This window comes from Protopterus annectens, chromosome 2.part0 (assembly GCF_019279795.1).
Source record: "Protopterus annectens isolate FY-2018-M chromosome 2.part0, PAN1.0, whole genome shotgun sequence".
Lineage (NCBI taxonomy): Eukaryota > Metazoa > Chordata > Ceratodontiformes > Protopteridae > Protopterus > Protopterus annectens.
In genome coordinates, this window is record NC_056728.1 from 1,540,368,401 (window position 1) to 1,540,389,697 (window position 21,297).

The 21,297-nt window shown below is 44.0% G+C and overlaps 1 protein-coding gene across 2 annotated transcripts in view; it reads right to left on the reverse strand.

Annotated features, from left to right (window-relative positions):
* The window catches only part of INTU (inturned planar cell polarity protein), a 1,478,455-nt gene that overhangs the window by 553,914 nt on the left and 903,244 nt on the right, over nt 1–21,297 (reverse strand). For both annotated transcript variants that reach the window (XM_044061672.1, XM_044061671.1), the window contains exon 8: nt 19,609–19,798. In XM_044061672.1, coding sequence (XP_043917607.1) covers nt 19,609–19,798 — 190 coding nt within the window. The remainder of the gene's footprint in view (nt 1–19,608; nt 19,799–21,297) is intronic.

Sequence of the window (21,297 nt, forward strand, 5' to 3'; positions counted from 1 at the left end):
CAAGTCACACAGAGAAAGCAGGATCTTTAATGAAAAGACTGAAGTTTCCACATCTCTTGCATGAAAAGGGAGAGAGGTTTATCTGTCCAATTAGAGATGAAGATGTAAAAATTTAGTGACCTAAGTTACTTGCAGTGGAAATCCCCTGGTGGTGATAATTTTCTTGTTTGGTGGGGCAAAATGCCCCAGGCCTGATTATTATTATTATTTAATTATATTTTAGAAGGATAAGGGATACCCATTCTTGTGGGGAGGAGCAATTATATCACTTGCACATAACAAGGGAAAGGACTCAATTAACACATCATCTTACAGGCCTATATGACTGTTGAACAGTGACTAGACGCTATCCAAGGAAATTCTAGCTGCTAGGATATTTAAAAATTCCAGTAAATGTCATAGAATTGGTACAAACTGGATTTAAAGAAATGAAACAAACCATTGACAATACTATTTAAACTACCCTGATGATGAAAGACACCACTGAAAAGGGGACACTATTAGTAATAATGAGCCTGGATGCAGGGGAGGCATTTGACAGAGTAAATTGGTCTTACTTAGAGCTACTTTTGAGAACATTTGCCTTCCATGACAAGTTAACACTAACTCTTAGTGTACATAAGGGATAAGATATAAAGAGAGACTGACAAGTCTGTACTGGAAAGGGGAACCTGTCAAGGATGTTCTATGTCCTCTCTTCTATGTACACTCCATTTATAACCACTAGCAGCTCAAATAAGTACAACTCATATGGTAGGCTATGGCTAGGGAAATACCATACTAAGACTGCAATTTTGCAGATGATATTTTGTTGTTCGCACAACACCCAGAGAGGGATCCACCACTGATGTTTCAGAAATTAAACACATTTCAATGTGCCCGTCAGAAAACAAATAAAACTAAAACTAAAACAAAGGCTCTGGCATTAAAGAACCATTTACTGGTACAGGATCATCTCTACCCCTGGGGACCTGGTAACATCAAAAATTTAGGATTCTGTCTGAGTAGCACAATTCTGGACTCTAAGGATTTCACAGGAAAAGGGAAAGAAAAGGAAAGAGTCTTCCACAATATTTATATACGATTCTTCAAGATGCATTTAGCCGCATTACTATTAACAGAGAGGAGAGGTCAGGGGGGTAATCAGGGGTCTAATATTATAAAACCGAACGTCCACAACCGTGAACACCTAATGAGCGACACAAACGAACTACGAAAAAAGTGAAGGATGTAAATATCGAAAACCAGATTGCCAAACGCAGTTTCAACAACAGTGCCACACAGTAAGTAAAACCTGCAAAAACAAATTTCATTAATCACACTTTTTCAGGGGGGGGCAAGCCCCCTCTGCACCCCCCCACCCCCCACTTATATATACCAACTCAGAAATCGCACTACAGTGGGGAAAAGGATATATTTCCTCTTCCTCATGATCATCCTGCTGGCCATGCAAATATGTTCGGCGTTCCGGTTTTTGATATTTACGTCCTTCGCATTTTTCGTACTTCAGTGTTTATGTGTCGCTCATTAGGTGTTTGCGGTTGTGGACAGTCGATCATCTAATATAGACCCAGTCATCAGAAAGTACAGTTGCATAAAATCTTACCAAAAGAGTAGATGTCCTCCTTATTACTGTTGTAGTGTTCATTACCTCTGGGAACTCCTGCCAAGAAAAGCCCAGTGTTTGACCAGTATACCAAAGCTTTTAATACCTAGGAGCATTGTGCATTAGATGGACGGTCTCCAAGCAAGCATAGGGCATAAAGGTGACATACGAATGATCCCCAAAAGAACTGAAGTGCTCCAGGAGACCCAGGACCCCCACTGGAAAGGAAAACATGTACATCTAGAAAAATGAAGGAAGAGAAAGAGAAAAACCTATTGGTCGGAAAGAAAATATCACCTTTGGCAATGGAGGAAAAAAACAAGGCAGGAAGAAAGGAGTGAATACTGCAACAGTGAAAACAAAAGGACATCTACTGTTATGGTACATGTTTATACTCTATTTTGATTACAGTTGGATAAAACGCCTGGACTTAATGATAGCATAACTTTGAAATTTTTCTTACGTGATAGACCTTTAACACACTAGAGATCCATTGATTATACCAGTTTATATTTTACAAACTTTGTAATTATATGTTATTACTGTTTAGCATGATTCTGAAAATGAATCGTTTAGATAATTTTGATATCTTGAAGAATTTATACTTATTGAAGCTCCTAGGGAGGTTATTTTATTAGCTCTTTAAATTTGTTGTTTTGGTAAAAAGTTTTTTATACATTTTTTTATGAATGAGATACACATTTACAATGAATTGGAAAGTTTAATATTGCTTTTGCTGCCATGTAATGGCACCACTGCAGTTGAGCAAGTGAATATGGTCTTACTAGTTTTTTATATATATTTACTGATATAGTGTACAATGATTTTTAATAGCTTAATATTACATTTTTGTATAGTTTAAATCGTTGTATATGGATTTTTAATTGTAAGTACAATTTGAATGGCTAGTTCATACTAAAGAGCTAGTTAAGTATGGTTTTAGCTCATTATAGGAAGTTATTTAAATTGATTTTGTGATGTGTCTTATTAAGTATGAAGAAACGTCCAAGTTAGGATGTGAAAGCGCTCACTTGTTTTAATTTAATTTGTTTTAAATAAACATTTTCCTTCCAAGTTGTGTTTGCTTCCTCTACTATTTGTTTTACTGGATTTACTGCTGTTATGCTGAGAGGAGCTTAATTCACTGGGATAATTCTTGTTTCCTACATCTAGAAATTACAGACCAAAGAACAGAACAACAAAGATGCTCCTGGTCCCGCTAGTTATCTGGAATAGCCCTTTTTTAGACAACCTCCAGAAAACAGAGCATGGCTTGATGTTTAATGCACCCTGCTATGATTACCTATCTTTATAACTTATTTATTTATTTATTTTACATTTGTTAACTGGGAAATTTCAACTGGACCAGGTCCATTTTCGGCAGAGGCCCGGGGAGAAAAACTCCGGCATCAAGTTATACAAATATAGTACATCCAGCATAATGCACAAAACAGGTTACATCATGTATGCTGAGCATAGTAATATAACAAGAAATTAATAAAAACACTCCAGGTAAAAGAAGATATAGAACACAGGTAAAAGACAATGTCAGTTACAGTACATCCAGCATAAAACACAAAACAGGTTTTATCATATATGCTGAGCATAGTAATATAACAAGGTTATGTACTCACCATAACGTTCGATGTATGTAGTCCATCTCGCCTCACATTCTTACCCGTGGGTTGGGAGCCGAACCTTGGCTCCGACTCAGCCATACACTAGCTCGAAGTCTTTCAATTGGCTGGGCTAAGAGGTATCCCATGCTGCATTGCTCCCTTTCCCCAGATCTTGTTTGCTGCAAGCTCAATCACTCACCTTCCAAACACACAACACACACAGAAGGAAAAATATTCCAATAATAAAAGGAGTACTGAAACCAGAACGAACCTCTAGGCCCTCCAGGATGGGGGAAGGCGGGAGGGGTAAGTAAGAATGTGAGGCGAAATGGACTACATACATAGAACGTTATGGTGAGTACATAACTTCTTGATGTTATGTAGTCAAATCTCACCTACATTCTTACCAGTGGGACAGCGTCCCCAGCACCTGAACCCTGGAAGGCTCAGTGGAAAATACTCCTGAGCACTGTGGAACCAAAGGAAGATCTGCCTCTGGATATCAAATCCAATTTGTAGTGAGTAATAAAGGTGTGAGGAGATGCCCATGTAGCCGCACAAATATCATCCATAGACATCTTGGCCTGAAATGCTGTAGAAGTAGACATTGATTGGGTAGAATGAGCCTTCACTCTAAAAGGTAACTCCTTACCACCTGAGGCATAAATGAAGGAAATACAACTAGAGATCCATTTAGACAAGGTCACTTTGGAAACAGGAGACCCAATCCTATTTTCTGAAAATGAGACAAATAGCTGATCCGATTTTCTAAGATCCTTCGTTCTATGCAAATAAAAATGCAACTGTCTGTGAACATCCAGCTGGTGAAATTTAAATTCTGCCTTATTAGAAAACTCTGGAAAAAATATGGGCAGTTCAATGGATTGGTTGAGGTTACTAACCAAAGCCACTTTCGGCATAAAGGAGGTGTTTGGTCTGAGGGAAACCCTGTCCCTGTGAAATATCAAGTAAGGCGGTCTGATTGATAAAGCATGGAGCTCCGAGACACATCTAGCTGAAGTGATGGCTACCAAAAAGATTGTCTTCCAAAGTCAAATACTTCAATTCACAAGTAGCTGCAGGCTCAAAGGGGGATGAAGTGAGACATTGTAGCACAAAATGTAGGTCCCAAGGCATGACCGTGTCAAAGACTGGAGGGCGAAGCAGCATAGTGCCCTTCAAGAATGCCTTACAAAGTCTATGCGCCATTAGACTGGGTTCATTAGCGACGTGAAAAGTGGAAATAGCCACCAACTAGACTTTAATGGTTGCGGCTGCTGACCCCTGACTAAAAAGCATGGAGAGAAATTCCAGAAGTGAAGAAACTGGAGCTGTATAAGGATCAATTTGTCTTGTATGAGCCCAGATGGTGAATCTTTTCCATTTACTGGAATAAATCTTTCTGGTCGAAGGCTTATGGGAAGAAGACAGAATATGAACCACTTCCAGAGAAAAATGATGAAGCCTGACTAGTGATGGAACTGGAGTAGCCAGGCTGTCAACCGGAGGGTCTGAAGAGAGGGATGGAACTGCCCTGACATATGAGTCAGTAGATCTGGCTGTGGGTCCAGAATCCAGGGGGCGTCCATGAGATAGGGATGGAGAAAGGGGAATGAAATTTGACGAGGCCAGTGTGGAGCAATCAGAATCATTCTGCTTCCCAAGGATTGCACTTTCTGAATACCCTTTGTCAGCAGAGGAACAGACAGGAAGGCATAAAGTAGACCGGAGGGCCAATCGTGAACTAGAGCATCCCTGGCTGACTCCCCCTGAGGGGGGATAAGGGTGAAGTAGCTGCTGCACTTGGTATTGAGGGGACTGGCAAATAGTCTACAGCAAGGCTGACCCAATCTGCGGAAAATCTGCTCCGCAACCTGACTGTTCAGGGACCACTCGTGAGGCATCAGAATAGCTCTGCTCAACCTGTCGGCGATCATGTTGGACTTCCCCGGATGTGCTTTGCTACAAGAAAATGTTGGGAAGACACTGCCCACTGCCACACTCAAATGGCCTCTCTGCAAAGGGGGTACAGCTCGGTTCCTCCCCATTTGTTCAGATACCATACCACCGACATATTGTCTGAGGGGATCGCAATTGTCCCGATAGGAAAAAAGCTCTGAAGTGCTTGCAACGCTAGTAGCACTGCTCTCATCTCCAAGATATTGATATGCAGATGTATCTCGTGTTCCTGCCACGTGCCTTGGACTGTCCTGCCGAGATAATGCCCCCTCCCACCCAATTCAGGAGGCATCCGTGGTCACTGTGGCAACAGGAGGGGATGGGACGAAGGGCTTTCCCGCACTGAGGTTGCTAGTGTGAAGCCACCAGAGTAGATCTTGCTTGCACTTGTCTGTGATCATTATAAAATGAGAAAGCGGAAGATGTTGTAGAGACCACTGGGCGAAGAGCAGCCACTGAAGGAGCCTCATGTGTAGCCTGGCAAGAGGAACCAGCGTAATTGTTGCAGCCATCGTCCCTAACAATTTGAGAATCATTTTTGCCTTCACTTTTTTTAGAGGGAGCAACACGTATACCTGTTGTTGCAAACCCTGAATCCTTTCTTGTGGTAAAAATGCCTCATGAGCAGAGTGTCTAACTTGGCACCTATAAAGGTGACACATTGCGAGGGCAACAAGGCAGACTTTTCCCAGTTTAGAGTGATACCCAATTGTTGACACAGCTAGATAGTGGTGTCTCTGGTCTGTAGTAGCAGATGCCTGGTAGTGGCCAGTCATCCAGGTACAGAAACACTTGGAATCCCTGACGTCTCAAGTGAGCCATCACCACTGCCATACATTTGGTGAACACTCTGGGGGCTGTGGTGAGACCAAAGGGCAGGGCAGGTAATTGAAAATGACTGGCTCCCAGCCGGAAGTGTAGATGACTTCTGGATGCCCTGTCCATCTTTATATGGTAATAAACATCCTTGAAGTCGATGGAGCATATCCACACTTCTTTTCCCAACAATGGGGAATAGATTGCAATGTGACCATTCGGAACTTGGACTTCTTCACGTGGAGGTTCAAGCAGCTGTGATCCAAGATGGGTCTCAGGTCCCCTGTTCTTTTCGGCACCAAAAAGAATCTGGAGTAAGTCCCTAATCCGATCTGGTCTGAGGGGACATGCTGGATGGCTCCTTTTTCTAGCAGCTTTATAACCTCTGAAGCTGTGGAATCCCTTTGACTGGGTGGAATTTTGATCGTGGGGGGGGGGGGGAGAAGAGAAGGGAATGTGATATCCTCCTGAAACTACTTTTAATACCCACTGGCCCTGGGTGATGTCTTGCCAGGCTTCTGGGTATAGTGAAATGCGACCGCCGACTGGCTCAGGAGACGCGCAGTCGGGCCTCCCATCAGAAGCACTGGTAGGGAGAACCACGAAAGGAGTTGCGGTCTCCCTGGTTACACGGGCCTCCTCTGCCTCTAGGGTGGTGTCTACCTGAGTTACCACCCCATCCCCTTCCTCTGGAGGGGGAATCTCTTTCTGCAACAAGAAAAAACCTCTGCGATTTCTTGAACCACATTTTCCCACTCTTCTGGACCTTGGGATAAGGTCTAGAAGGCATGGAAAAACCGACTTCCACAGCAGACAAAGTTTTTCCCTCTTGCTCGCACCTAGTGAGAGTGTCCTTCACCTTGGTTCCGAACAATGAGGAACCATCAAATGGGGCATTGGTGAATGTAGCCTTGAAGGCCTCTGCAAAATTACAGAGGTGCATCCAGGAGTGCCTCCTGAGAGAAACTCCGGAATTTGCTGCCCTACTCGCTCCTTCGGCTGCGTAAGAGATCAGCCTCATGGAAGAGTTAGCAATAGTATTTAGGGTAGACATCTGATGTTTACTTTCTGAGCCACTGCGTCAGAAACGTTACCCTGCAGAGAATCTCCAAGCTCTTTCAGGAGATCTCTTTGGAGCCGTGTAAAATGTGACAAGTAATTCAGCAACCGCAGAGTAAAGGCTGATGAAGAAAACATATGCTTCCCATACCGGTCCATGGTCCTAGACTCCTTATAAGGGGGATGAACGGCAGATAAAGTCTCAGCCAGTTCCTTGTTGGTGGGCGCTGCCACCACCATGGCATCTACTGGATCGCCCTTCGTGAGAAACTGTCAGCGGGGGTGGACAGAAATTTGCTGGGTCTCCTGGGGACTGGTTCCACAGTGTCAGGGGTTTCCCAAATCCTTCGACAAACCAGATCCAGGAGTTCGTCGAAGGGTGAAGAAACCCAGGAGGCAGAGGGTTGAGCCCCAAAGGCCTTCAGGAACACCGACTCCTCCTCAGAGGGGGGTTTAGAGGAACAGCCGCCTCTCTGCTTCAAGATCTCTTGGATATCAGCGAAAGAGATATCCTCAGAGGACGACTTGGGGGACACCTCTGATTCCTCAAGGTCAGTGTCCGATGCGAGAGACTCTTCCTGGGAGTCGATGTGCTTCCTCTTGCATGTTCTTTTTCTGGGTGGCTCCTCAGGCAAAATCTCTAGGGGGCCCTCAGAAAATTGGGGACCATTTATGGAGGTATCCTGAGGCCTTGGGTCTCTGCTGTCCAATGATAGGGAGCGATCAGAGACTGATACTGGAAATGGAGGGGGTAGAGTGTCAGTGCTTTATGATGCAGCTGAGGACCTGGCCAGCACGCTCCACATGACCTCGAAAGCTGGTCCCCCCCCCCCGGCTCCGAAGATTGACCAGCCATGGAAGACCTCGGAGCAGAAGGGACAAGGTCCGAAGCAAGGATCAGGCTCACCCAAACCGAAGCACCGAGAGGGAGGCTAGGAGCCGAAGAGCGCCCCAAGACTTCCCCCTCGGGTCTGACCAAGGAAACCATGAGTCCTGAAACCCGTGGATGGAGCAGACAGGGTCGGAGCTGAGATCGGAGCCGATAAGCCAGGATGGGCTATTGGAGCCGACCTAGAAGCATCAGACGGCGCTGACCACTCTGGCTCAGAAGGCTGAGATTTGCTCGGAGGAGGATCTATCGACGATGGATGGGTGACGGGCTCCAGAGCAGACTGGGCTAGAGCCGAAAGCAATTTAGCCAGCATCGGTGATTGGAGCAGTCTCTGCACCACTCTATCCACATCAGAGAGAGTCCTGGAGGACCTAGAGGACAAGGTAGGCAATCTAGACCTCCTCTCAGAAGGAGACCTGCGAGGAGGAGAAACCAGTCTAAAAACTGGAGACTGGCTCCAAGCTAGTATCTCTGTCACCGGCTCCGAGAGGCTGGGAGCCGATGTAGGTTCTGTCGATTCACCAACTTCCTTCAGCACCGAAGACAGTGGAGCCGAGGATGCAACAGTAGACTTAGTAACCTTCACCGGAGGCTCCGATAAGACTGACAGAACCGGAGATCGTTTTTTTGCTTTGGAGGTTTTGTCTCTTTTAGAGGGAGAGGACTTAGCACTAGAAGCCATCTCCAAATCTTTCTCGAAGGAGGGTTTCAGTAATTCCTTCAGAATTAGTTTGTTCTTCCTTTCCTGAAGAACACAAGGGCTGAATGCGTGACAGAACGCACAAGACTCCTGAAGGTGGATAGCCCCCAAACAATAAACACACACAGAGTGCCCATCAGTAATCAACATCTTATACCCACATTTACTACATTTCTTGAAGCCCGAAGGCTTACGTTCTTTTGTACCCTTGGACATGATTGGCAGGACACTAGACACAACACAAAAGTCAAAATTGACACCAGCAACAAAGAGCGGGAACTAGACTCTAAATAAAATGCAGACACCACACAAGGACCTCTAACTCAAACGGCCCTGACAGGAAACAAGGGAAGGACTAGGTCCTCAAACTTAAATGGCCCTACCCGGAGGGATAGGGTACCTAAAAACAAAACAAACACAGAAGGGTAAACAGATAACCAATGGAGGACTAGGTCCTCTAATTCAAATGGACCTAGCCCACTGGGAGATAGCTAACGGGATACCAAGACAAATACAAAGACAAAGGCCATGAAAGGCCGCACAAAAAAGCTTCCACAAACCAACAACACACACACCTAGCTATGAAAATAGCGTTTGGAGCAACAATTTGGTCAAAGAAGATTAAAAGTTATACTTAGCCACAGCCAAGAGCGAGACCATGTCTGAGCTTTACGAGCGGCAAACGAGATCTGGGGAAAGGGAGCAGTGCAGCATGGGATAGCTCTTAGCCCAGCCAATTGAAAGACTTCGAGCTAGAGTATGGCCGAGTCGGAGCCAAGGTTCAGCTCCGAACCCACGTGTAAGAATGTAGGTGAGACTGGACTACATAACATCAAGAAATTAATAAAACACTCCAGGTAAAAGATCTAGAACATGGGTAAAAAGACAATGTCAGTTATACATTGGTAAGAGAAGAAAATATATCAAGTAAGATTCTACAGTTAAAAGTACCCTTTCAGAAGACCTATACTGGAGTACAAATCAGGATTTTGCTGCTAAAGGAGACCCACTTTATAGCTACTTGAACGGGTACAAAGGTAATATACCAAATACATTCCGGTTTGTAGAGAAGCAGCTTATATATCTAGGTTTCAGTACTTGAAATGTATAGTATATGTTATTCATATGTAAGATTAAGGATATGTCTGGCCTTATAGGGCATTTAACTGCAAGATGTTCAAAAGTAACCATGGGATTAGAATTACCTACTTCCTCAAAAAACACACAAAATACAGGGTGTGCCCATTTAACATTCTATTATGTAAAACAGATTTATGCAAAAGGTTTGTATTGCAATTTATTCTATCTCTTTGGAACTGTCTTACACTTGTATGAAAAAGTCACCTACTTTAATAGTCTTTAAAATGGAAATGTACTCCTGGGTTGGTGTAGAACATACAATTCATGATCAATGGAGTCTCAGAGTTCCATAATGGCTTAGGGTCAGATCCCAGGGAATTACACATGTATGAACCCGAGTATCTATGAAAGGACTCGACAAGAGAAGAATGCCTGCAGAACAAAATGTTCAAGACCCAAAGAGGAAAGTCCACGACACAGTAATTAAAGGTAAACCTCATAAAAGGGACTAACTATCCAGACCCAAGTCTGCATCCTGCCTGTCACCACAGACCAGGGAGAAGGCATTGATGAGGACAAGAGAAGACTCATCAACAGGCATTCTAAATGCCCATAGCAAGCCAGCTGAATTTGGTATACTTCTGTTTCCACTGAGAGAACTGGCCCCACTTTAACACAAGCAGAATGATTCTCAGAAGCTCTCCACCCTTCCTATAGGACCCCATCAGGCTTAGCAGGACTTAGAAGAGAAAGGCCCTGCTGGAGTAGCAATAAGGAGCTAATCATCCCCCATGGGAAGAATAACTCTGGCAAGGCACAAGCAGAGACAGCTGTAGCCATCAAGGGGAAACAGCTTTCCATGTCCACCTTTAGCCACCAGTAGAAATCAGTACTACTACCTATGCCCTATGGTCAAGCAAGCAGCATTAAACAACCTGGAAGAGGAGCTTATAACGCAGGGACATGACTCGCAAAACCTCCCCTCCTGATCCCCTAGCCTAGTAAGAAGAGGAGAGCAATGTGATCTACCCCCCCCCCTACTCCAAATTAACAAGCTGGAGATTCCAAAGGGGCAGAACACTTCCAATCTGGGGAAAAGGGGAAGACCCCAAAAAAGACAAGTAAATAACCCTCAGATCAACCAAAGAGAGAGAGAGAGAGAGACAGCAAAGACCAACAAGTGAAAAGCAAATGCTAAAGTAGGCAGTAATAAGCCACGCTGCACTAGTGTTGCTCCCAAAGTGACAACTGGGCTGCAGAAGGAATGAACAACTCCAGGTTCAACAGACCTTGCATAACATGGAAACTCATCCCACACTCAACATGGAGTGCCAAAATGAAGACAAAAGTAATTTTTAACACCCCCAAAAGCAAGCTACTTACCTACAAAACAGGTGAAAATGCCCATAAGGGAAGTACTGGAGTTAAGAAACACAGGGCAGCCAAGCAGATGGTTCCCGGACAGCCCAAACCCATGCTAAATACCTGGAAGAAGCTTTTCCCTCCAAGGTGAGGAGGACAGCTGTCACAGAGCAACAGCAATTTTTAAAATTGAAGGTCCTATAGTTGGGAAGCTAAGAAGGAATCCATATTACCTTTCCTAATCGACAGCAGTGATGGAATTCAAGGGAGACCCACTGGACAATCTCATTTCACAGGAATATTAAGCATGGCATCTTCACCATATCAGCTTAAGAACATGATGGAATGGGAATCCACTCTAATCAGGCAAATGCCAGTGGTACCCACTTAAGACAGCATGCTGATAAACATTCATAAGGCCTCCTCCAGGCTGATGGAGGGAAGTATAAACTCAGAGCCAAGAAAGAAGGCAAAGAGAAGGCCAGCATCTCATGGAACCCCACTTCCAGGGACAGTTGTAGGATCCATGGCCAGGGGACTGCAGAAGCAGTTCTGGGAGAAGGACAAGGAATAACCATACTCTTCCTTAATCCAGACAGTGGAGCAATCACCCTTGCCTGTCAAATAAGTGAGTCTGGATCTTCTCCTAAGTTCCCTATATGAGCACTGGAGAAGTCTGAAGGAAAAGGAGAACAGAACATAACTCACAAAGCTCCTCTTCCCATGTTGGTAACATTACAGAGGCAACTCTCAAAAAGAAGCTCCAGAAAGCCATCCTCCAGCTTATAATATGAGAGAGAGCCTATATACTATAGAGATTTGGCAAACACCATTAACAAAGACCTGCCAGAATCAGGGAAAGGACAAGAATGGCAGTCCTGGTCCTGCATTTAGAGACCTGCAATATATGCTCTACCTTCCGCAAGAGTGAAAAATGACTTGGCAGGTTAGTAAACCTTCCCCCACAAGGAAGTGGACCTATCTAGCACTAGGGAAAAGCATTACAAAGGGACTGAAGCCTCTGCCCATACAGCCCAATTTTGTCAAAGAAAGGCAGGCAAAAGGCTGTCCAGTTTACTCCTCATGAGGGACAAACAGACAATTCAACCAACAACATGGCACAGCTCAAGTAAGAACATCTACCACAGATAATAAACACTTGCAAAGGTGTACCTGTACAAACATGACAGGGCTCAAAGATAAAGGTGAGACTAAGCCTGATTCTGGAGTCAGTGAGAGTCTCCACAGTAGCCAAGACAGAAGTCTCCTCAAGCAGGAAGTATCAGAATTGATCAGTTAAGATGCAAATGTTCACGACATAAGCCACAAAATCAAAGAGAAAAACACTGTACCAATCAGCCATGTCTTCTTTTTGGGCCACAGATCCATCCACAACCCCTTTTTCCCATTTTTGCACATGGAGTCAGGGTGTCACTTCAACAGTGACAATCAGCTAAAGCCAATGTTTACACCACCGGGTGGCTATTCCTGCCATGGTAGTTCATCCATATCACACACACACACACAGGCAATTTAGAGTGTCCAATCCACCTACTGTATATGTCTTTAGAATGTGGAAGGAAACCACAGCACCTGGAGGAAACACACGCGAACACAGGGAGGGCATGCAACTCCACAGAGAAGGCACCATAGCAGAGAATTGAACCGTGGAACCTCTTGCTGTGAGGCAACAATGTTATCCACTGTGCCTCCCCTAACACAATCAACCAGTTATGCAGGAATGAGGAGCAGATATGAGGAACACTGGACATCCATTGCGACCACGGAGAAATCAGCCTTCAGATCCTGAGACAAAAAAAACACTCATGTTTGCCACAGAATGGTGGAGGACCATGGCCTTCCAGGGGCAGTGGCAGTATAGTAAGGGTGCTTGCAGTTTTGCATGACATCAACAAAGGCCTGATTCAAGAGAGGGAAGTCCAAACACACTGTACCACCTTAGACCCAAACTGTGTTCAGGTACAAACAAGTAATCAAGCATCACATAACTACCTTAAAAGAGGCTTTGTGTCATAAGAAGAGGGAAGCACTTGGTTATTCCAAAGCTTTTGCTATTTCAGAAATTACGAATCCCCCCTCCTTTAAACCAGGGAAGGCACTTTGGGCTTTCACAATTCTAGGGGAGTAAGTGTAACAGGAGTCATAAAACATAACTGTGGGAGTGGCATACAACAGGATTCAGGCTGGGCCATGATATACACACACCAATGCTGGCATGCGAAGACAATAGACTTTTAGAGAGCAAGGTACTAACATGCCACCAAGGTCCTTATGGAGAAAGTTTCATACCAAAAGTCAAAATCCAACAAAGAGTCAAGCACCTGGTATCTTGTTCTAGGACCATGGACCCATGATCTCCACTCCTGGTAGACCTGAAAGGCTGCAGAAAAGGAGGATTTACCAGCACAAGGCAATGTCCCTCCAAATTTTCCATGAAAAATCTCAAGAGAAACTATGACCCATCTACTTGATGTCAAGAGAAGCACCCCAACAGTCCCACATGAAGCCTTCTTCTACCATTCTGTTGAAATTGTGAAATAGAACAGATGAAAAAAACTTTGCAGACAGCAGGAAAAAGTACAGTTGTGTACACCTACCATAAATGTAGATGTTAGAGTGTCTTCACTGTTGCAGTCATGACTGTAGGGTTCTCCCCTGCCGGCAGGCAGTCCTCGGTCGGCCAGAATCCCAAAGTCTGGGTCCGGCGTTGGCTGTTCAACCATGCTCTCTGACGTCAGAGTGCCAGGAGTACAAAGCTGACAGCCGACGCCATCTTCTCCAGTTTTTCTTGCCCCAGATGTCAGGAGTCCCAAAATGAAAAAGGTCCCATATCCTTTGCAAATACACCTCAGAAGAATGGTGAAAAAAGGAACCACACAAAAGTGAAAACAAGAGGGGATAGGAGGGAGGGAAACCCAGACTGCAACAGTGAAGACACTCGAACATCAACATTTATGGTAGGTGTACACAACTGTACTATGTTCATCGTGTTTCACCGTTGCAGTCATGACTGTAGGGTAGAATCCCAAAGCTGAAAGAAAGGGAGGTGGTCATAAGGATGAAGGGGCGGCTAAAAGGCCCTGCAAGACTGCAGAGGCAAATCCTGCCCTAGACTTAGAGTACAGAGGTAGATTGTAGTGCTTAGAAAAAGTATGCACTGAACTCCAAGTTGCAGCTTCCAAAATGTCTTTGGTAGGAACTCCCCTGAGGAAGGCCACAGAAGTGGCAGCAGCTCTGGTGGAATGAGTCCGTATACTCCCTGGGGTTTGCTTTCCATGGTGTGAATAACAAAATCTGATTCCATGAGCAATCCATTTAGAAATGGTCTGTTTTGAAATGGCTTTACCTTGGGAACTTGAAGCATAAGAAACAAACAATTGTTCTGATTTTCTGATGTCCTTGGTTCTGTCCAGGTAAAAACGTAGTTGTCTGTGTACATCCAAGGAATGTAAGATCCTTTCCCCTTTATTTTGAGGAGTGGGGAAAAAGGTTGGCAAGTGGATAGTTTGATTTAAAGCCACTTTGGAAACCACCTTAGGCATGAAAGTAGGATTAGTCCTCAAAGAAACCCTGTCTTGATGAAAAATAATATAAGGTTCCACAGCCATAAGAGCTTGAAACTCTGAAATTCTCCTGGCAGAGGTTAGGGCTAACAGAATAGCTGTCTTCCAAGATAAAAACTTGATGTCAGAAGAGGCAGCAGGCTCAAAAGGAGGCAAGGTTAGTTTTTCCAAAACATAGTTGAGATCCCAAGCAGGAATGGGAGGAGATCTAGGAGGTCTTAAGTTCTTAGTTCCTCTGAGAAACTGTCTCATGAGCTGGTGGGAAAAGGTGGGAGGGTCTGTATTATAATGAGCAGAAATAGTAGAGGCATGAATCTTAATGGAAGAGAAAGAGAGACCCTTATGTAAGAGATCTGTCAAGTAAAGTAAAATTAAAGTAATGTTAGGAAGAAGAGGATCAGAATCCTGAGCCTGCATCCAGGAACAAAATCTTTTCCATTTTCCTGCATAAAATTTTCTAGTGCTAGGACGTCTGGCTTCTAAAATTACATCCATAACCTGCTTGGGTAGTAAAGAAGAAATCAAAGGTCCTGGATTAACCAGGCTGCCAGGCAGAGAGTTCTGACATGAGAGTGTAGAACCTGACCCTGATGTTGGGACAGAAGGTTCGGAGACTGAGGTAAAACCCAAGGGGGCTCCAGGCATAGTTTTTTTAGCGTTGGAAACCAAAACTGCCGAGGCCAATTTGGAGCCAGCAAGATTATCATCTTGGGCTTGTCCTGTTTTATCTTCAATAAGACCCGTGGATGAAGAGGAAGAGGCGGAAAGGCATATCCCGAGAGGTTCCTCCAACTGAATGACAGGGCATCCACTTTCCAAGCTTTTCTGTGGAAAGACCTGGTGCAAAAATTCTGTAGTTGATGATTGAGATGGGATGCAAAGAGGTCTATGTGAGGACATCCCCAGACTGCTGTTATCATCCTGAATATTTTGGTGTCCAGCATCCATTCGTGTGGATCCGAAAGGTTTCTGCTCAGACTGTCTGCCAGGAAGTTTTGTTTCCCTGGTAGAAACTGAACTTGAAGATCCAGATTGTAAGCTAGAGCGGAGTTCCATAAATCCATGGCTAGTCTGCAAAGGGGGTAGGAATGAGATCCCCCTTGCTTATTTATGTACCACATATCTGTGGTGTTGTCTGTCCGTATTAGTAGTTGTCCTGGTTGTAAAAGATTCCTGAAGGCCAATAGAGCTTTCTGAACGGCTAACATCTCCTTTAAATTGATATGCAGGTGCTTCTGATCCTTTGTCCAAAGGCCCTGCAGACAGTTGCCCTGAAAATGGGCTCCCCAAGCATAATCCGAGGTGTCCGTGGTTAGAATCTGAGTGGCAGGAGGCAGACAGAAGGGTTTCCCTTTGTTTAGGGCACATGCCCTGGACCACCAAAGAAATTCCTTTTGAAGGCAAGGAAGGACGGTGATCAGTATGTCTAAACTGTGGCAATGCTGAGACCATACACTTTTTAGGTACCACTGTATTTTCCTCATGTGTAGTCTTGCATATGGTACGAGAAGGATGCAGGAGGCCTGCAGGAATTTCCTTGCAGATAGTTGAGTTAAAGTTGCCAAGGTTTTGAAAGTTGAAGCCAGCTGTAATTGTTTTTCGGGTGTCAGAAATGCCATCTGGGTTGTGGTGTTTAGAAGAGCACCCAGAAAAGTTATGTGTTGTGATGGTGTCAAATTTGACTTTTTTATGTTTACAGAGAATCCCAGGAACTTGAGGAGGTTCTGTACAAATTCTAGATGCTGGAGTAAGACATCCTTGCTGTCTGCCTGAATTAGACAATCGTCCAGATAAGGGTAAATCTGAATTCCCTTGAGTCTGCAGTAAGCTACTACTGGAGCCAGGCATTTGGTGAAGACCCTGGGCGCAGTAGACAATCCAAAGGGCAGCGCAGAGAATTGAAAGTGCCTTGATCCGGCCTTGAACCGGAGGTATTTTCTGCGATCCTGCCTGATGGGAATGTGTAAATATGCCTCCTTTAAATCCAAAGTTACCATCCATGAATCTTTGGACAGCATTGGAAGTAGCTGCTGTAGAGTAAGCATCTTGAATTTTGGAATCTCTAGAAAGGTGTTTAAGACCGACAGATCCAGAATGGGTCTCCATGAGTTTTGCTTCCTTGGGACTAGAAAGAGCCTTGAGTAAAAACCTTTTCCCATCTCTGAAAGTGGAACCAGTTCTATGGCATTCATAGCCAAAAGAGCTTCCACCTGGTTTAAGGCCTCCGTCCATTGATGCTTTGGAAGGTCTGGCCATACGCTTGGCAAGGTATGAAAATGGAATTTGTAACCTCTTAAAACCACATCCAAAACCCACTTGTCTTGGGTTATTTGAGTCCAATTTTGATAAAAAAAGAGAGAGTTTTCCTCCGAGGGGGTCTTCCAGGCAAGAAGTTCCTGTAGCCCAACAGAGGGAGTCATTGAGTTTGTTTCCTTTGAGTTTGTGACCTGTCCTCTCCTGCCCTAGGGGTGGAAGCAGTCCACTGTCTTGATCTATAAGAGGCTTGAGTTTGAGGTCTTCCTCCGGAGCGTCTATATCTACCCCTCTGAGACCTGTCTGAAGAGGGAAAGGACCAATTTTTTGAAGGCCAATTCCTGCTAAATCTAGGTGGCTGTACTTGTAAGAAATCTTTAACTGTTTGCATGGATTTCGCCTTATCCTCCATCTTTTGAATCACCTCTTCAGCTTTTGATCCAAACAAAACATTATGCTGAACAGGAGCATCCAATAATTTAGCCTTTACTTGTTCAGGCAAATTTTGTTCCTTTAGCCATGCATGCCTTCCAATGACTGTGCCAGAGGCCGCAGCCCTACAAGAAGCCTCCAAGGCATCAAATCCACAGTGTAAACCATGCTTCCCAACTTGTTCTGTGGCATGCAATAAGTCATGTAATTCCTTATCATCTGCACAGGCAGAAATGGAAGTAAGCTTTTGTTTTAAAACAGACAAGAGAAATTGCTGATATTTCAGCATATGAAACTGACAGTTTAAAGCCCTAATAGACAAAGTAGCAGAAGTGTACACCTTTTTGCCCCATCTTTCTAAGGATCGAGAATCCTTTTCAGTAGGAATGGGATTTTTGGCAGAAGCGGCCTTAACTCCCTTAGGACCCTGAGAAATGGTTTCAGGGTCAGCAGTATAAAAACTGGTGGGAATCAGGAACCCTGTAATATCTATCAGGCTTAACAGGAGCAGGAGGAAAGGAGTCAGGGGTTAAGTTAGCCTCCGAAAAGGCATCATCCACAATATCCAAAACAGGAGAAATAGCCAGGGGTCTATGTTGGGGAAGAAGAAGAAAATCCCTCAGTCTTTTCTTAGATTCCGAATACTCCTGTCCTTCCCAGTGGAAATGTTCCCTCATTTCATGCAAAGTTTCCCCAAAAGAGAAATCCTCAGGGGGAGAAGCTGAAGGAATGGATTCCTCAGCATCAGAATCCTCATAAGGAGGGAAAGAATATTCCTGGTCAGAAGAAGAAACTGAGGAAACAGAAGCCTGATCAGAGGAATCATAATAAACATCCTGCCTTGGCCTTTTATCTGGAGGGGGATGTGAACCCCTAATCATAGTAAGTAAATCCTCCGCCATCTTGAGTAACTGTTTCTGTGACTTGGGAGCCGGTTCAGAAGAGGCTTGTGTTGCAGTCTTTGATTTAGAAGAAGTCTTTGCCTTTGTCTTTGACTTTGCCTTTATAAGAAGCTGAGTAGGCCTGAAAACCCCTTCGGAAGCCGGTACCTGCACAGCGGCTCCGGACCCATCCGAAGGAGCATTGTCCGAAGGTCCTGCAATAGAAATATTTAAAGGCCTGGTTGGCTCCTCATGAGAGTCCATTTCGGCCATCGGTTCTGAAATGGCCGATGACAGGGGCTGCAAAAGCGCCTCAATGACGACGGCCAAACCTGAAGCTGGCTCCGCTTGTGCGCTATCATCAGATTTGGACCTCGGAGACCTGTCTTTATCCTTGCGACATTTGTGAACTCCGGTAGCCGGAACCGTATCCGACGACATTTTGTAGTTAAAGCGCCTACCGAAGTAATGAAAAGCAAAATCGTACCGTCGCTTAATTGTACATTGATTGAATCTAGCACAAAACCGACAACTAGCTACATCGTGGTCAGGGCCTAAGCAAGGAATACAGTAAGAATGAAAATCCTTATGAGGTATTTGCTTCCCACATGAAATACAATTATTAACTTTTTCTGACATCAGAGTGGAGCAAGAAAAAAGTTTCCCCAACGGGGTACTTAGCTTTGAGTGGAGAAGAAAATCTTCGGACTGAAGTTTATCGGAAAAAATCGTCAGGAGTCAGCTGACCGGCACTGGCGAACTGCTATCACCGCACGGCAAGAAAGACTGAAGAAGATGGCATCAGCTGTCAGCTTTGTACTCCTGGTGCTCTGACGTCAGGGAGCATGGTTGAACAGCCAACGCCAGACCCAGACTTTGGGATTCTGGCCGACCGAGGACTGCCTGCCAGCAGGGGAGAACCCTACAGTCATGACTGCAACAGTGAAACACGATGAACATCACAAAAAACTGTTATCAGCAATAGTACAAATTGATATCCACACTGTGTAAGTGGCAAAAAAGAACCATCAGATGCAGGGTGACAAGCATGCTTATGTAATCAATACACAGTGCCATGGCATGTTGTCACACTTTCATTCATGTCTCTCCCTAAGCTGTGACCTGGAAAAAATATGGTCAGTGATGATCAGTGGAGATGAAACCTACCATAGCACACATCAAGGAGGTCCCTTGATGCTACATTTTGCAAGATTGACTAAATTCTTTTGGTGTAAACAGTGATTAAGAAACCGATGTAAACATAATTATAACAATTAAAATGTCTACATAAACCACTTTCTAAGCTGCTAAATCCCAGCACAACACTGCTATGTTCAACCACTGCCTTCTAGCAATTCTACTCACTTTAATCTCCTGCTGCAGTGTCAACCATCGTACACCAGGAAGGCTATCTAAAAACACAGCACTGGAGCAGTCATAATGCTGGCAGCTGGGAATGTCACTTGAACTCAGTTTAGCAGGATAGACTGCACGTTGGAAGAACAAGTTGAAAAAATAATCCAGCTGAAGCACGTTATCCAAAGAACAGAATGCACTGTAAAAACAAAAAGACAAATGTTATACATGCAGAACAAGAACACATGATTCACGCTTACTGTCACTAACATGACATAATATAAAAAAACATTCCATACAAAACTATACTGTGCTGAATTGTTGTACAACACTATATGCAATTCTCCAATCTGACACTAGCAATAACAGCAATGTATGTAAAGTGTTATGACCACTAAAATGTAAAGCAGACTGCTAGGGCAGCCACAACAGTTTGCAACAATGAAAGACTCTCTGAGTGAGGGAATGAACTCGGGGAAAGGGGGGAGGGAGGACCAAGATATGCAAGTATGTATTATACAAGGCACCGAGGAAGTGTGTTTGAAAGATTGCTCCTACTCGTAGAAGGTTGTGGAAGAAAGTTGTAGTAACAGAAAGGGCAGAAGCTAAAGGCAGACAAGTCTCTTATCTCTGCCTTCCATCTGGATTACAATATGTGAAAATATGGTACCTTTTTATGATCTTCCATTCCCCTCAACAGCTTTTGTCATAGAGCACTTTCCTCTGCTTGTGCATTCTGGCCATAAAAAAATGCTTACTTAAGTCTACACTCTGCTTGGAAGAGGGACACTCATTCACTGATTCTGCCTTCTGGAAGGCGGTGCTAAGAATAGTCAAGTCACACTTGTAGAAACCGCACTGGAAAGTCGCATGTAAAATAAGTAATAATCTTATCTAACTCCTAGGAGATCTAGTTAAAGTCTGTAACAGTGCCCTTTTTCAGTGGAAGCCTGGGGAAAAATGCTCCATTATATGGACTTCATGGACATCATTTGCATTGTTTCAATATTTTCAGACAGTTTCATTCATTATTCAGACATCCTTGACATCAGTTACATAATTTACAAACAGTTTTGATTAAAAACAACAGCTACATGGGTTGTGTATGAATACAGATTTTTAAATATAGAGACGTATATGCAGTGCAATATCATCATTATGCAAAGATTTGCAGGTTTTCCTTAAGTATATTTGTTACTATAAAAACTTGTTCAAATTTAGGCCATAGAATAATAAGACAAGGAGATGGAACAGCCCAAAAAAGGAAGGAGGGAAGGAGGCACAAAGAAGATAAAGAAGATGAGATTATAGAGGAAGGTATAGTTTTGAAAATATTACATTACGTTTTGTGCAGTAGAGTTATGGCACATTCATACAGCTACATTAGTACCAGTTTATCCAGGAATGGTGCAGGTGTACAGCCATTTATCGATCACGTGTTGATTCAGTTGGCGTTTAAAGTTATTCAGGAGGTAGACTGTTCCCAAGTGGAATTGGATGGTATTCCGGCTATTAGCAATGCAATGTATATACAGGGAGTATCTTGTATTGTTGTTAAAGTTTTTTATGGAGAGTAAAGATTTGTAAGTGGACTGTAGAGGTCACTTAATAGTGTAAGGTCGAATGACGGAATGAAGAGGTGGGACTTTTTCTGGATTGTGCAGTAGTTCAAAGGTTGTAATTAACTGCGAGTACAAC